This window comes from Syngnathus typhle, linkage group LG5, assembly GCF_033458585.1.
Source record: "Syngnathus typhle isolate RoL2023-S1 ecotype Sweden linkage group LG5, RoL_Styp_1.0, whole genome shotgun sequence".
Classification (NCBI taxonomy): Eukaryota; Metazoa; Chordata; class Actinopteri; order Syngnathiformes; family Syngnathidae; genus Syngnathus; species Syngnathus typhle.
The window spans coordinates 16,814,823-16,829,659 of record NC_083742.1 but is presented as its reverse complement, the minus strand read 5'-3'; the positions used below and the strand labels follow the sequence as shown (position 1 = coordinate 16,829,659).

The 14,837-nt window shown below is 41.2% G+C and overlaps 1 protein-coding gene across 1 annotated transcript; it reads left to right on the top strand.

Moving 5' to 3' along the window:
- The first annotated feature begins 35 nt into the window (after nucleotides 1-35).
- Nucleotides 36-2,421, top strand: ppic (peptidylprolyl isomerase C). Its single transcript, XM_061279277.1, is given in 6 exon segments — nucleotides 36-158; nucleotides 801-914; nucleotides 989-1,082; nucleotides 1,248-1,315; nucleotides 1,561-1,677; nucleotides 1,751-2,421. Coding segments are annotated over 6 exon segments (645 nt in total). The 3' UTR covers nucleotides 1,880-2,421.
- Nucleotides 2,422-14,837: the final 12,416 nt, after the last annotated feature.

Sequence of the window (14,837 nt, the reverse complement as noted above, 5' to 3'; positions counted from 1 at the left end):
ATTCCTTCTCTCCGGAACCAGATGGAGCCTCGCTGATGCAGCTACTGCCCACCCTGCTGCTGCTGCTGCTGCTGCTGCTGCTGCTTCTGGACGCCGCCTGCCTCCACTCGGCGACGGCTTCACGGAGCGGGGTCAGCGGACCCAAAGTCACCCAGAAGGTACGTGTTAGTATTTGTTTGTTCCTTCGTGTCGTTAGCATGCTAGCTCCGTGTGTGTTTATTATCTCTCGAGTGCGCGCGCGCCACTATACACGTGTGCCCGTAGGCTTTCCCGCCAACCCACGTGGTGTACTTGCTAATGCATCTTTATCGAAATAACAAGCGAGATATTGATTCATAATGTTAATAAAATACAACTATTGTGGCAGAGGGGAGGAACACGTCTTTATTCCATGACTGTTCATAGGGACAATTAATCAAAGATAGCATGACGTCACAAAGTCTGCTTTATTGTCAATCCCTTCATATGTCAAGACACACAAAGAAACCGAAATTCCGTTTCCTCTTATCACAAAGGACAAGGTGTATTTTTACATGTTGGAATTTTAGAAGCGTTCTTTGAAAAAAACAAAACCTTAATACATTTTCTTTCAAAAAAAAAACAACAGAATAAATGTTGTTGTTGTTGTTTTTTTTACTTTTAGTGCTTTTGATTGACAGCTTTGATGGATTGATTATAGAAGCGTTCTTTGGGGAAAAAAAATTAATACATTTTCTTTAAAAAATATACATTTTTTCTTTACTTTTAGTGCTTTTGATCGACAGCTTTGATGGATTGACAGCAATTGTTTGTGAATGCAGGTGTTTTTTGACATCACAGTGGCGGCTCACGAGGTGGGCCGCATCGTCATCGGCCTCTTCTGAGAGGTGGCCCCGCTCACTGTCTATAATTTTGTTGCTCTAGCAACTGGAGAGGTAATACTGTGGACCGTGTGAGAGTGTATCAAATCCAGTGTTTTAAGGGAGTGTTGACGTGTGATTGTTTGTAGAAAGGCTTTGGCTACGAAGGCACAAAGTTCCACCGGGTCATCAAATACTTCTTGATTCAAGGAGGAGACTTCAGCGTTGGAGACGGAACTGGAGGTACGACCACCACATTGAAAATAAGCCGTGTGCTAATGCTACCATGACATAAACACCATTTTTTGTCAACATTTGTCCATGTTAACGATAAGCTGTGATGATAAAAATGAGTCGATATGTGGTGTAATGATTCTAATGGGAAAATACGCTCTCGTGGTTGTTCAGGTCACAGCATCTATGGGATGGCGTTTCAGGACGAAAGCTTCCAACTGAAGCACAGTTCAGCAGGATGGGTATGTCATTAGCATAGCCTTTTTCTTTCTTTAGTACAGTAGCATGTAGCTTTGTCTTGAAAGAAATTATTTCAGCTAACTTTCGTTTTCAAAAGAGTGAAGAGAAAAATGCTATTGTTTCCGACAAAATTAATAATACATAAATAAAGTTGCATGTTTTTAAAGGTTAAAAAATATTTACAAGAATAAAATCAGATTTTTGTTTTCTCATTGAGGAGAACAAAGTTGTATTTTTTTTGTTTTAGGTAAGCATGGCTAACCTTGGCCCAGACACCAATGGCTCACAGTTCTTCATCTTGACCGCCAAAGCACCCTGGCTGGATGGGAAACACGTCATTTTTGGAAAAGTTCTGGAAGGCATGGTGCGTCTAAACACATTCTTTCTGCTGTATAATGATCATCAGAATTAAAAAGCATTATGATGTCATTTGACAGTCTGTGGTGCACACCATCGAGCTCCAAGACACCGATGACAGATACCTGCCGTACGCCGAGTGCGTCATTGTCAACAGCGGACGCATCCCCGTAGACGAACCCTTTAGCGTCGAAGTCGACGGATGGTAGAATGTCAAAAATATTCATGATTTAATCTTGAAGAAATGTTGGCACATTATTCACTTGTGCTAGCAAGTGTTTTCGTCTTCTAAATTTTAATAATAATAATTTAAATACTAAAAAGCGTTAACAATGATCGACTTATTAATCAGACACATGTGTTTATTTTTCATTGTTACCAATGCACAAAATTGGTCAATGTTCAATTTGAAGGTGAAAAATGTTTCAATGTCAACAAATGTGTAATTGCTGCTATGGTGATGATTGACAGCTGCATGCACTGTCTTTACTATGCATTCACAATATATTTTAAAAATAGAATGAAAACATATGCAAAGTGTAGCAAAACAAATGTACATTTTCAATGACAAATTCATATCACATCAAGTGTTTACATAAAACGATGCTAGTCAGTGTCCCACTGTACTCCTTTTCTAACCACTATCATGCTGGGAATATGACTTCCTCAATGATGTCATCAATAGATCATATTGTTCCAATCACAGCACGTTTTATTGTAATTTTGGTAATAAATGTCAGTGCCAAATAAACTGCCTCTCTGACTGTATTCTAACATTACTTTATATTTTGAGTATATTTTACTTGGTTCTAATTTTGATTATGCAAATTACATACATTCAATAATTAAACTAATGAAATAAATTAGTTTAAACTAATTTAAAAAATGAAGAAAATTAAAAATGCAAAAAATGAATTAAATCTATTTTCTCATAATGTAGTAAAATGAAGTGAAACAATAGATTTGAAAACAATTGGAAAATCAAATAATATACAAAAATAATTCTGAATTAAATATTACAAAAATATTTAAAAGTAAATCGAATTCAGAATAAATAATAAAGTGACAGCTAATAAAACAATTATAAAAAGATATTTATTGGTTCAATAAACGATTTTAACAAAAATCCCAAAATATTACGGTACGATAATTAGGCATTGAAATATTATATTTGAATTAATTGAATACATACAATAGTTAAACTGTTAAGATATGTATAATTTATCAAATACTTTAAATAAATTGTAAATAAACGTGTTTATTGTTTGCTTAAAACAAAAATCAATTTAATAATAAAAAAAAAATCAATGATTGGGCTCCTGGACATTTACTTTTACTTGCTTTACTTTTATAGATAAAATGTTTTGTTTTATTAATTAGCAGCAGTTTAATGGGGAGGAGTAGCATTTCTCTGGAAGCAAAAGACAACAAAAAGCCTCTCTGCCCCTAATTGACAGCTGGTGTTAGCGGCCGGCGCTTACGTGCTAATGACGGCGGCGGCGTAAAGGTTTTGCCGTGGAGGGTTTTGGTGGTGGGGAGGGAGCTGACAGGCGGCATGACACCGGAAGGCACTAATGAGCACATTTGTTTTGGCGCTGGACAGACAAGACGCTAACCCGCTAGCGTACGTTAGCGTGGATGAAAAAAGACAAAAGGTCAAGAAAACAAACAGAAAAGCTCAGGAGAAAACAAGGAAATACATCAGCACAACTCAAATGTCAACAAGTACGGAAATCAAGAAAATAGCAACATTTTTACAGCTGACACACAAAAAGAAAGAACACACACCATGACCATCACAGCGGTTATTGTCTGTTGTCTCCTTTAGCAGGTTAGCTTTCAAAGTTATCATTCAAAAGGTGAGCATTAGCACTGACAGTAGTAACTGGAAGGTTAGCTGTTAACTCATAAGGCATTATTTACCTTATCATTAGCTTCTAAGAGAGCATTTAGCAGCTGAGCTATTAGCTGTCAAGCTAGCATTTAGCATGTTATCATAGCATGAGCATTTTCTTAACATGTTAAGCACAACATACAAGTTTAGTGGTGAATGTTCGCATGACATATGATCATGTAGCATTTATGAGGTGACCATTAGAATTGAAGATAGCAGTTAGCAGCTGGTGTTTTCTCAAAGGTTTTCTTTTTTTCTGAAGGTTTTTTCTTTAGCTATTAGCTTCCAAGACAGAATGCTCTAGGTTTGCATTACCTCTCCGGTTATCATGAACATATTAGCAGTTTGCACTAGAGGTAAAATTGATCAGATTAGCTGTCAAATTAGTATTTAATCAGATGAGCATTAGCTCTCAGGCTGGCCTGCATAGCAGGTTCACTCTCAAGGGACTATACTGTACAGGATAGCATGTTGGCTGTTGGCACAGCATTTATAAGATAAGCATTAGATATTAGGGTAGCATATAGCAGGTTATTGTTAGCTGTCAACCTAGCATTTATCAGCTTAGCATTAGCGCTAAAAGACCCTGTACAGTGAATCCCAAGATGCTTTTTTCCGTATTTGTACACGGGTAGCGTTAGCGGTTCACGGGGTTAGCGCTTAGCATTTCACGGCAGCGGTGTGTTGTGGGTTGATGATGTGTTGTCGTTGACCTTTAGAAAACACTGTCCCAGTGAGCGCGCGGGAAGGCGGGGAGGAGCCATCAGTGTGTGCGTGTTGTTAGTTGGTAATGAGTCCTGTCATCCTTCCACGGATTCTCTGACTCGCTTCTTCTTTCGCTTTGAGGCCATTGATCCTGACAAGAAGCCTTCATCACCGTCTTCATCCTCATTTTCTTCACTTTTTCCTCACTTTCTTCTATTCCTCTTTCTATTTTTCGTCCTCCTCTTTCTCATCCTTTTTCCCCCCTCTTTGTTTTCTCTTTTCATCTCTTATTTTCTCGTCCAGCATGAAGGTGTTCTTGCTTTCTTTCTCTACTTCATCTCACCTGCACGTCAACACGAGAAATGGCGAGTCGGACGGCGCTTTGAAAACTGAGCCACTGACCTCACATTCCATTACAATATTGCCAACTAGACGTTAGCATAATTCGCCTAACGCATTTGAGTTACATAACCAACAATGTTGATACTCAAGCCACACGTGTTTTCTAATCTGCCTCTACATGCGCCATTAGCTGCTACATTAGCAGCTTTATTGGTGGCTAATATGGTGCTAATTCAGTCAATGTGATTGCGTGTGCGTCCTTCACAGGGCAGAGCGTTGCCAGCAAGCGTTCTAACGCCATTTTAATAATGTGTCATTAGCCAGTTAATTCTCTGCCTGCTTGCTGTGCTAGTAGGACTCTTGATGCCTTTTGTGAGTAGCGCTAACGGTAATGGCAAGTAAAACCGTCAGTTGCTACTGCTACCCTTCCGTTACAAACCGTCTGAAACATTTGCGTTGATTCTGAGAAAGATATCTTTAGCTGCTCTCTCTGTGGCTGGCACTTGGTTATGTTACAATAAATGTTCTTGTGATGCTAGCAGTAAGCGTAATGATCAGCAGCTTGCAAAATAAAAAATGCAAAATGATGCGAGTTGCCAACAATTACTGATGTTAGTGTTAGCATCCACACTGGACCAAGCTCCACGTTTGTAGCCTCCCTCTTTTCCTTAGCGGCTAGTTTAGCAGCTAATGTGTCACTAATTGCGGGGACGTCAGCTCGTGTTTGCGCACGCATCCCTCACGCCGCTGCGTGTTTAACGCTGTCTTAATGACGTGCCATTAGCCTGCTAATTCTCTGCACTTTTGCTTCACCGAAGACTAATTTTTCTACATTTTGTGTCATCAGTCGGGGTCTGCTAGGCAGCGAGGTAAGGGGTACGAGAGCAGGTGGGGGGGCCGGAATGGGGGTGCTGGAGGCAGTGGTGCGCCAGGGAAATCGTTAGCGCTCCTTCTCTTTAAATTGGGGAGGTGGACGGCAGGTGAACATTGCATTGATCGGCCTCTCAAGGCCTCTTCCCCCCCCCATCCCTCACCGACAATTGCCTGCCCTTTACACACACACATGCACACGCACACACACCTCAGCCCCTACCCCCAAACACTTCAGCGCCAATTGCAGAGGCGGCACACACACACACACCTCCTCCTTCGCACATTTACAAGCGTGAGCGTCGTAGCTGTCCATCAGGTTAACAACCAGCATCATGGAGCACAAAACACAAATATTGAGGAGGGGAGGGGCTGAAAAGGAGGGTGTCACTGGCAGTGTGGGGGGATTGGGGGCACAACAGGACAGAGACAGTGGGTGGCGCGAAGGGGGGGGGGTCCGGGGGAGTAAACATGCTGATGATTTCCCAGGAGTTTGCTTCAAGAGGGCGAGAGACACCGGGAGTCACGAGTGAGAAAGAGAGAGCAGATGCTGTCCTGTCACCGTCGGCAACCGTAACCGCGGTGACGTCTCCTCCGCCTCCTCACAACAACAGCGAGCAAGATGCAAGAGAAAATCGAAAGGCTGACACACACTCACACACACATACGTTCTCAAAGGGCCTCTCGGACGCTTCTCATCGTCCAATTAGAGTCCTCACCAAGACGACAGCACTTCCTGTCTCGTTCAGCGCCGAATTGTTTGCACTTTTTCATCCCGTTGATCCCGGCGGAGACCAAAATGTCCGTCTGTCTGGCAGCTTCCACTTCACCCATTACTTTTCACACACACTTTGCCGCCATAGTTCACAAATGCAGGTTGAAATTGAAATGTATTTTATATTTCATCCAAACATTATGTAGCTTTTATCCCATAAAATGTGTATTATACTTGTTTGTTATGGTGCCAAATTGTTTTCTTGGTGTTTTTTGGTTTGGTGACATTTTGAATTTTGAAAGACTGTTTTTAATAAAGTTAGAATTTAGTTTTATTTTATTTTAAAAATTAGCCTCCCGGTTAACTTGAAATTCCCTAAATAAAAGGATTTAGCCAAAAACTGGAACTAGAAATTGAAATGAAATATTTTTCTTACTTACTTTTCTTACTTGAGTGTCGGGGGGGGGGGGGGGGGTGTCACCTGTAACTGGTTGCTAGCCAACCGCAGGAATGCTCTTACTGATATAAAAAAAAAGTACTATTGAAAATTCCTAATTTGATGTAAGTGAAATGTTGAATATAAATCAACTTGATATGTTTGTCGACACTTGTTGCTTCTTTCCTGCAAGCCGCTAACTTTGGCACGCTAGCTAATTGGCTATCTGTTATCACAAAGGTGTTTGAATGTCAACAAGAAAGATCATTTGAACTACTTGTTTATTGTTTTTAATCATGAATATCAGTAATATTATTTATTTGCTAAAGACTTGGTGCTAACCTGTGCTCATTGCGTCTTCATTCCAGCTTTCCACCTCCTCTTTCTCCTCTTGTTCTCGCGCCTGCTGCTTGTCTTCTTCGTCCCTCAGAAACTAATTAAAGGCAAGAAGAGAAGAAGACCGGCGTTAGACGTTTTTAGGCCGGGTCAACCTCGCTCCCGACAAAAAAAGAAAAAAAAAAAAGAAAAAAAACTTCCTGCTTCCTGTCACATCTATTATTTTTGGGAGGCTAGCTTGATATGGCTGCTACATCAATGCTATCACGGTGTCATCCGGATTCCAAGCAAACACTCAAAGAGAAGAACCTCACTGTCACATGACCGCAAAACCACATCATAAGCGACGATGAATCCGACGACACAACCGTCGACATAAGCCGACAGCATAACCAACAACTCAATAGACATCACCACTGTAAAAAATCGCCAGCAATCGCCAGCAACTACAAGTATTCCGCAGGGCTCTATCTTGGGGACCTTTCTCTTGATCTTCAACCTTTCGGCCTAATTTTCTATAGATTTACAATAAATCATGTTTTGGATAAAAAAAATATTTCAACTTTTAAAGGTTTGAAGATTTTCTGCTAATATTACGGCTATCACTTTTTATATTACAGCATTCTTTGGTTTACATGTTTTACTCGACAATGAGTACGTGAATGCTAATATTTGCGCAACATAGTCAAACAGCTTTTCACTGACCAACCAATCTAATCTCCAGCCATCTTGCTCTGTACAAATGAATTTATAATGTGGGTGAAGAGTTAAAGAGTTCCCATTGGTTAATATATAGTTACATGGGACAGAATTTGGGGAGGTCCTGAGCAGATTAGAATGACAAGACAACAAAAATCTCTAATTGGACAAAAAAAAAAAAGAAACAAATGAACAGAATACCATTGGGGGGGGGGGGGAATGAATACAAATCCATAAAACAAATATTCCAATTTAGGTTATAATTGATGGTCATTGCTTCTCATTGGCCTTGCGCGTGCATTTGCGTGTTGGTTGCTGTCAATCAGCCGCTGATGAAGGTCAAGCACACATTCAGCTCTTTTCTTCTCCTTTTTTTGTCATCTCTCTCTCTCCCCCTAATGCTCTGTTAGGCGCCCCCCAGCTCCCTTTCGGTTATGTCGGCATGCGTGAGTGACTTTTGGGGGTTTGCTTGTGTTTGATGTTTAAAATGCTGGCAAATCGATACGTTCACACATGACGGGACGAGTCAGACACCAAACTAATGAACACGCGCACGCCGAGAGAGAGAGAAAGACACGACTCCGCCTCGTCTTTTCTTTTTCTCTCCTTCCATTGAGCTTCTTTTCCTTCCTTTCATCCTCTGATTCAATCGTGAATACACTAAACGTATTATTTGAGGGATTACAATTCAATGACAAATTTAAACAGAATTTAAAACATGATTTGCTCGTATTTTTACTGTTAACACGGACAAAGAAATCGAAAGAAATGGGAAATATATGAGAAAATGAGTGCAATAGACACATATAAAAACTCCAATAAACTAATAACGGCAAAAGAGTCAAAAAGTTATCATTTAAGAAAAGCACATTACGCCACAATGGTCATTGTTTTAATTGTAAGTCTTTACATGCTCTGTCGTCAATATTACTAGTAAACTCATTTTCTTCCTACCTCGAAAAAGCAAAATCACAAAAAGTTACTTTTACTTTACTCATTTTTTACCATGACACTTCCATGATTGTGTGTGTCTTATTTTAGTTCACACTAAATGTCCATGACAAATTACAACACAAGCAATGGGTGTGCGTGCGTGCGTGTGTACGTGCAGCAGGTGCGGCGAAAGGATATGTCGTGGTCGTCGGGGCTTTTAATTTGGCGGGGAGGGAGGAAAAAAGATACAGAGATGACAAATAGAACAGGAAGTGATGAACTCTTTGACAAATGAACCCAATCTGTTGAATCTATCGCGCGCGCGAACACACATACACGCACACACACACACACGCACAAGATGAGAAATAACTAGTTTGCGCTAATAAAGCCAACTAGCATGAGTGTGTCATAGGCCACACGCACACACATCCATCTTGTGGGGGCGGTCAGGAGGGGAGCACTCGAGTGCACTTGGCATGAAGGGGACATTTGTTAGTTATTTGTTAGCCATGTGGCACATTCAATAGTAGTCAAAGAAGCCACCCAACTGAAATCACTTTCTCTACGTTTTAGAATTCGGAGTACATTTCACGAAGAACTTTATTAAAAAAAAAAAAATGTTTTATTGAAAATCTAACAGTGACATAAAAAGTAATGCAGAACCCCCTCTGTGTTTTCTCCCTTTGTTGCTTCAAAAATTCGAGTATACTTGTAAAAAAAACAATTTTCTCATTTCTCATAAGATTAAGATCAAATTTGATTAATTAACAACTTTTTTCTCCCAAGAAATTAAAGATTTAATCCTTGGGTCTTTATTGTCCTTTTTTTCTTTGTGTTGTTGTCTGTTGCGTAACAAGCACATCCATCACTGCTAGCTGCCTGGCTAACGTTAGCAATCAAGGTCAATTGTCTGACCTGTCTAATTAGGCCAATGCTTTTCACGTGCACACACACTTACACACACACACACACGCGCGCGCGCACACGCAGGCACACACACACAGTGTCTATTACTGTTGTGTTGTTCTAAATGAAGAGCAATGTGCGTTCATCTTGAACGTGGTTCTTCGAATCAGCAAAGACGACGTGTTTGTGTGTGAGTCTGTGTGTGCGTGTGAAATGAATGAATGAATGAATGAATGAATGAATGAATGAATGAATGAATTGGCTTTTTCCCGTGTAACAGTGAGTTATTCGCACAATTTGGTTTTTGGATTTGAACAAGGAAATAATATAGGAATAGGAAAAGAACAAATAATTATGACCTTTTTCGGGGAAAAAAGAACTAATAAAGAATAGAAGGAAAAAATATGACTTTTTTAATGTAAAAATTATGAAAATAATTGTGGGAGAATTGTTAAAGATCAAGGACAGGAATGATTCATATATACACTATGGATATACACTATGGATACACGCACACACACACACACACACACGCACACACACACACACACACAAACACACACGTTGTAGATAGGACACAGAACACAAGAGAAATCAAATGAAGTGAAGCAGATAAAGCGCTGCGCACAGACACACACACACACACACGTGCACTCATACGCACATGCACACACGGGGCAGTGATGGATTCCAGTTATTAGCCAATCAAAAAGATGGATGGCGCAAAGCGGCGGCCAATCAGCGTCATCATCAAGATGCAGTTAACAGATAGCTTGCCGCCGCTAATCAACTTATTAAAGGTAGTGATAGCATCAGCGCATGAGCGAGAGTATGAGCCGGCGAACAAGCATGGCGGCCATGCTAGGCCGTTAACGTAGCTTCGTTTAGTTTAGCAGCGGCAGGACCTCGCAAGATTGTTAACATAGATTATCTTAGCATCAAGGCACCACCAGGGTTGCGCTGTGTCGTTAATGGCGCTTAGCTGAGCATTGGGGCCGCCAAAAATAGGTGACGTAGCTCAGCTTAGCATCAGTGATGGGACTAGAGCCTTGCTACATCCTTATCACAACTTAACTTAGCATCCCTTGGGCCTCCCAAGTTGTTAATGTCATTTAGCAAAGCATCGCATGGTTTCATAACTCAGTTTAGCATCAGCGGTGGAAGCAACTGGGCCTTGCTAGGTTGTTGATATAACTTGGTGGTGGCAGGGGCAGGGTTTGGCAAGAGTGTTAACATAGCAATCATTTCTAGCCATACTCTTGTAACAACCTGTGGCTTTGACGTTATTATGAGGTCTTACCTCCAGTCTGTTGTTAGCATATTAGCATGAACTCATGTACTCCAGTGGCACCACCTGCGGGCAGAAGAGATAAATGGATCAACTCATATTCTATATCTGTGCTTTTGTTTTTTTTTGCTAACTTACTACTTACGGAAATCCTCATACTAACAATCTGCTGTAGCGCTTTCTCCACTCAGGTTGGATCGTTAGCTTAAAAACATGATAGCATGGTAACTTTTGATCACCACTAGATGTGCGAGCGCCATTTTGCGGAAGGAGTTGTTCTTATTGGGGATAATTGAGTTGATTTAACAGATTGTTTTTTTAAACACCCTTACAATCTTTCCTGCACAATGAACTCCCAGTAGGTCCGCCCACCTGTGTCCCATCTTGATGATGTCACGCAGCAGGAGGTCCTGGCCGACACGGAGGTCCAGGTCTTCGGCGCAGGTGACAAGCAGCTTTGCTGGGAAAACAGCTGTCACTTCACACTGCATGTGTGCGCGTAAATGTGTGTGTGCGTAGATTCGTGACCCCTGGGCTGTGATCAATAATAAAAGTGACAGATGGAAAAGCTGAGAGGGAATTTCTCCCACTTCCTGACTTTGACTGACAGTCCAGAGGAAAGAATATCAAACATCATTGTCATCATGATAATACTTGCGTTTTCATTCATAGTACCATCTAGTAGCAATAACAATAAGCAAATTCCAAAGCAGAATTTTCCATTGCGATTTTCCATCTTATTTTTCTTTGATTTATTAAGATTGTTGTCTACAAAACATTACTTTCTTTTTCAAAAATAGACAAAATTAATTAGCAAATTTGGAGTTTTGAAATAGAAAATTGTATTTATTCTTAAAAGATCAAAAATAATAAAAGCCTCCTAAAAATGAGGTAGTCTGTTGTATTTTTCATCAAAAGTACTGACTTATAATGAAGCATGAAGCACATAACATAACACCTGTAATATAAGTTCAATACATGGGTGGACCTGGAAGGGTGTCTGGGGCCCCCAAAGCCCCCCTGAAGGTGCTAATGATGACCCTTGGTGTGTATGGCTGAGAGTTCAAAGGTGAGAGATCACCACTTCAGACAGAGATGAATGACTATACAATCACTAGCGCTATTTTCCTGTTGGCATATTAGCGTAACATGCTGCTTGCTGGCAATATTATAATTATTATTACCTCTGGTGAATTCTATCTTCAAGTCTATGGTTTTACCTTTCTTGGTTAATTTTAAAAATAGTCCATGCCCCGCTTAACCCCATCCCATTCGATGTTTCCCGACCGGACCCCCACGTACCTCACTCCCATCCCAGCATACATCACTGTCGAGATAAATGTGAGGTCATCAATTCCAGAACAAAAGTGTTGTTACGATACGCCGCGCATACAACACATAAGGCCTATCATGCTACGTTAAGATAAGCTAAGCAGTCCCATGAAGACGGAGGAACGGCAAAGCCATGATTGATGAACTGACAACCGACGTGTACGTTTTGGATGGTCTGTTTTCAAGTTTGAAACCGAATCTTCTTTTTTTTTTTTTTTTAAACACCAAATCTGGCATTGTAATGTTCTAGTCCATTTCCTTTGGTTGCAAGTTTCAATTAGTTTTATATATTTTCAGAATAGACCACTGACCTTTTGATGACAACAGCACTTTTCTGTCTTCGGATTGGTTGGTCTGCGAAAAACTGTGGCAATCTGCACACATTACTACATTTAGAATATCTGGTATGATTTTTTGGGTTTTAGTTGACTCTTTTTTTAGTTTTTGACACATTATTAGCTTAATATTGATTGTGAACTACTCCACATTATTTACATGGCACAACTGCGAGCTGTTATATCGCCTTTTTCCAAGCACGAGATGCAAGGCCCACACCGTTGGCATCCAATCACGAGTCTTCTCCTTCTGCGTTCTCCAGATGTGTCTTGGCGGGAATCTGCCGTCCATAATTACGCCACACGGCAGGCCGGCGTAAAAGTACATTTTGGTCGTGGCAAGGTGGAGGCGGCGATCCATTTATTGACGAGCCGTCAGCTAGCGGCGTGTCAGCTAGCAGTGGAGCGGCGTCCGGCGCAAAGTGTGCCTGATGTTGGGTGACATCTCCACAGGAAGAGGCGCAGCTTAACCTTTTCTCTTGATGACTTGAATCAAAATGTAAATGCGTCCGGCCTCATCGATTGCCGCCGCCACCGCCGCTGACGGGAATTACCCAGAGTTCACCTCTCGTGCTAACGGCCCGCGCGGCGTTAATGACTTTAAAGTTGCCACTAAATGAAAATGGGGGGGAGCTGATGAAGCAAAACAAATGCTAAAAACAACTCGTCAACAATCAGCAGTTAGCTCGTAGCTATTCAGCTACCGATACCACCGACATGCACACAATTAACATGTTAACCAGAGTCATTAGCATTATGCTTGTTGGCATGTTCACCAGCGCTACTTAACGATGCAAAACGAAAGACTAATTGTAAAAAAAAACAAAAAAAAGGACTCATTGCCTTTGGGTTTTCTCTACTCAAGAAGCAAATATTTGTACCAACCTACCAACTAGCTAACTCACTCACTAACTTAAGTTAATAATTACTAACACAAGACAAACTAACAAACGGTTGAGCATCCAAAAAAACCTAACTCATCTAGTTAAAACACATTTCTTTCTAAAGTTAACCCTTTCCATTTTTTTCAATTTCATTGTCTGCCAGATGACATCATTTATTTATTTCAAGTTTGGCAAAGAGTGGTAAGATCCACCAAAGTCTAAGGCTTAGCCAAGGAGACGCCGTATCAGTTTGTTAGCTTTTCCAGGCACGGTGCAGCGCAGAAGGTGAAAGTATTTTTAATTGTTTTTTCATTGTTGTTTTTGTTTTTTTCTTTCACGCTGTCAGACTTCATGAAAGCTCCATCAGCCGTGACGCCGACCAACCGACTCAGCAGCGCCGCCCGCGTATTGGCACGTGTCAGCGCGCCGCCATGGATTTATGTATGCAAATGTCTACGCTCGATGCCGTCTGACAACGGCGCAGATCTATGAGCCCTCGCCAAGGCCAACGAGAGCGAGAAGAAGACGAAGAGGACGGTCGAGGAGAAGACGAAGATCGAGGCCTACATGCTTCTCGTCCGCGGTCGGGAGAAAAAAAGTGGATATGAGCGGAAAAATGATGCGAGGAATACACTGCAAAGGCCTGTCAAGCAGATGGCCAGTCAGCACAGCGGAGGCTGCAGATTGGCCTCTGATTGGAGGAGAGACAAGCAGGACGCTCCTCAGACCAATTATTAGGCAACTGCAAAAGTTGCTCAAAGGTTTTTGTGGATCCCTGTATTCAACGTGAGGCCTTAACGGTGGCAATAATTACCAATAAAACTTGAAAGTTGCTTGAATAAAAGTGTGATTTTTGCCATTACGACCTTTTGATCGGACAACAAAAATCATTTATGATCTTAGTAATTTTGATTTGATCTGTTGTCGGGAATGATGACATTTAGAAGCGGTCATAATTACACAATTAAGATTACCTAATGACAGTTTTGCCAACTTTGCAATTTTTGTTAATGCACCGTTATAGTCAACGTCACAAAAAAGGCCGACGAAGCAGGACCGTTTTTAGCTGTTGGTGCGAATGGGGGGGTCGGTGTCTCGGCATACCGGAGCCTGTCGTGGAGACGTCGGTGAGCGCCCGTCGCCATGTCACCGGCCTCCGCCCCCTGGGGAGGGAGCCGCCCGTCAAACGTAAAGGTTGCGGCCACTTTGCATAATCGTTAGCGCGGCGACAGGAAGTCGTTGCGGAAACAATCAATGTTGTTTTAAGAGATTACACCAAAAAAAACAAAGAGGTTGAACAACATCCGCACCGCGACAATGACAGCCATTTAAACAGAATCGCCCTTAACATGTACATTTCTTTGTTTTTTTTTTGTTGAGCGAGATGTTTTACGCCATTTTTAGCATTTTATGAATACAGCTTTTATTTCTAAGCGATCTTTTTATTCATCTTTGACGTTTTATCTTGAAGGGTAACATCTAACACATG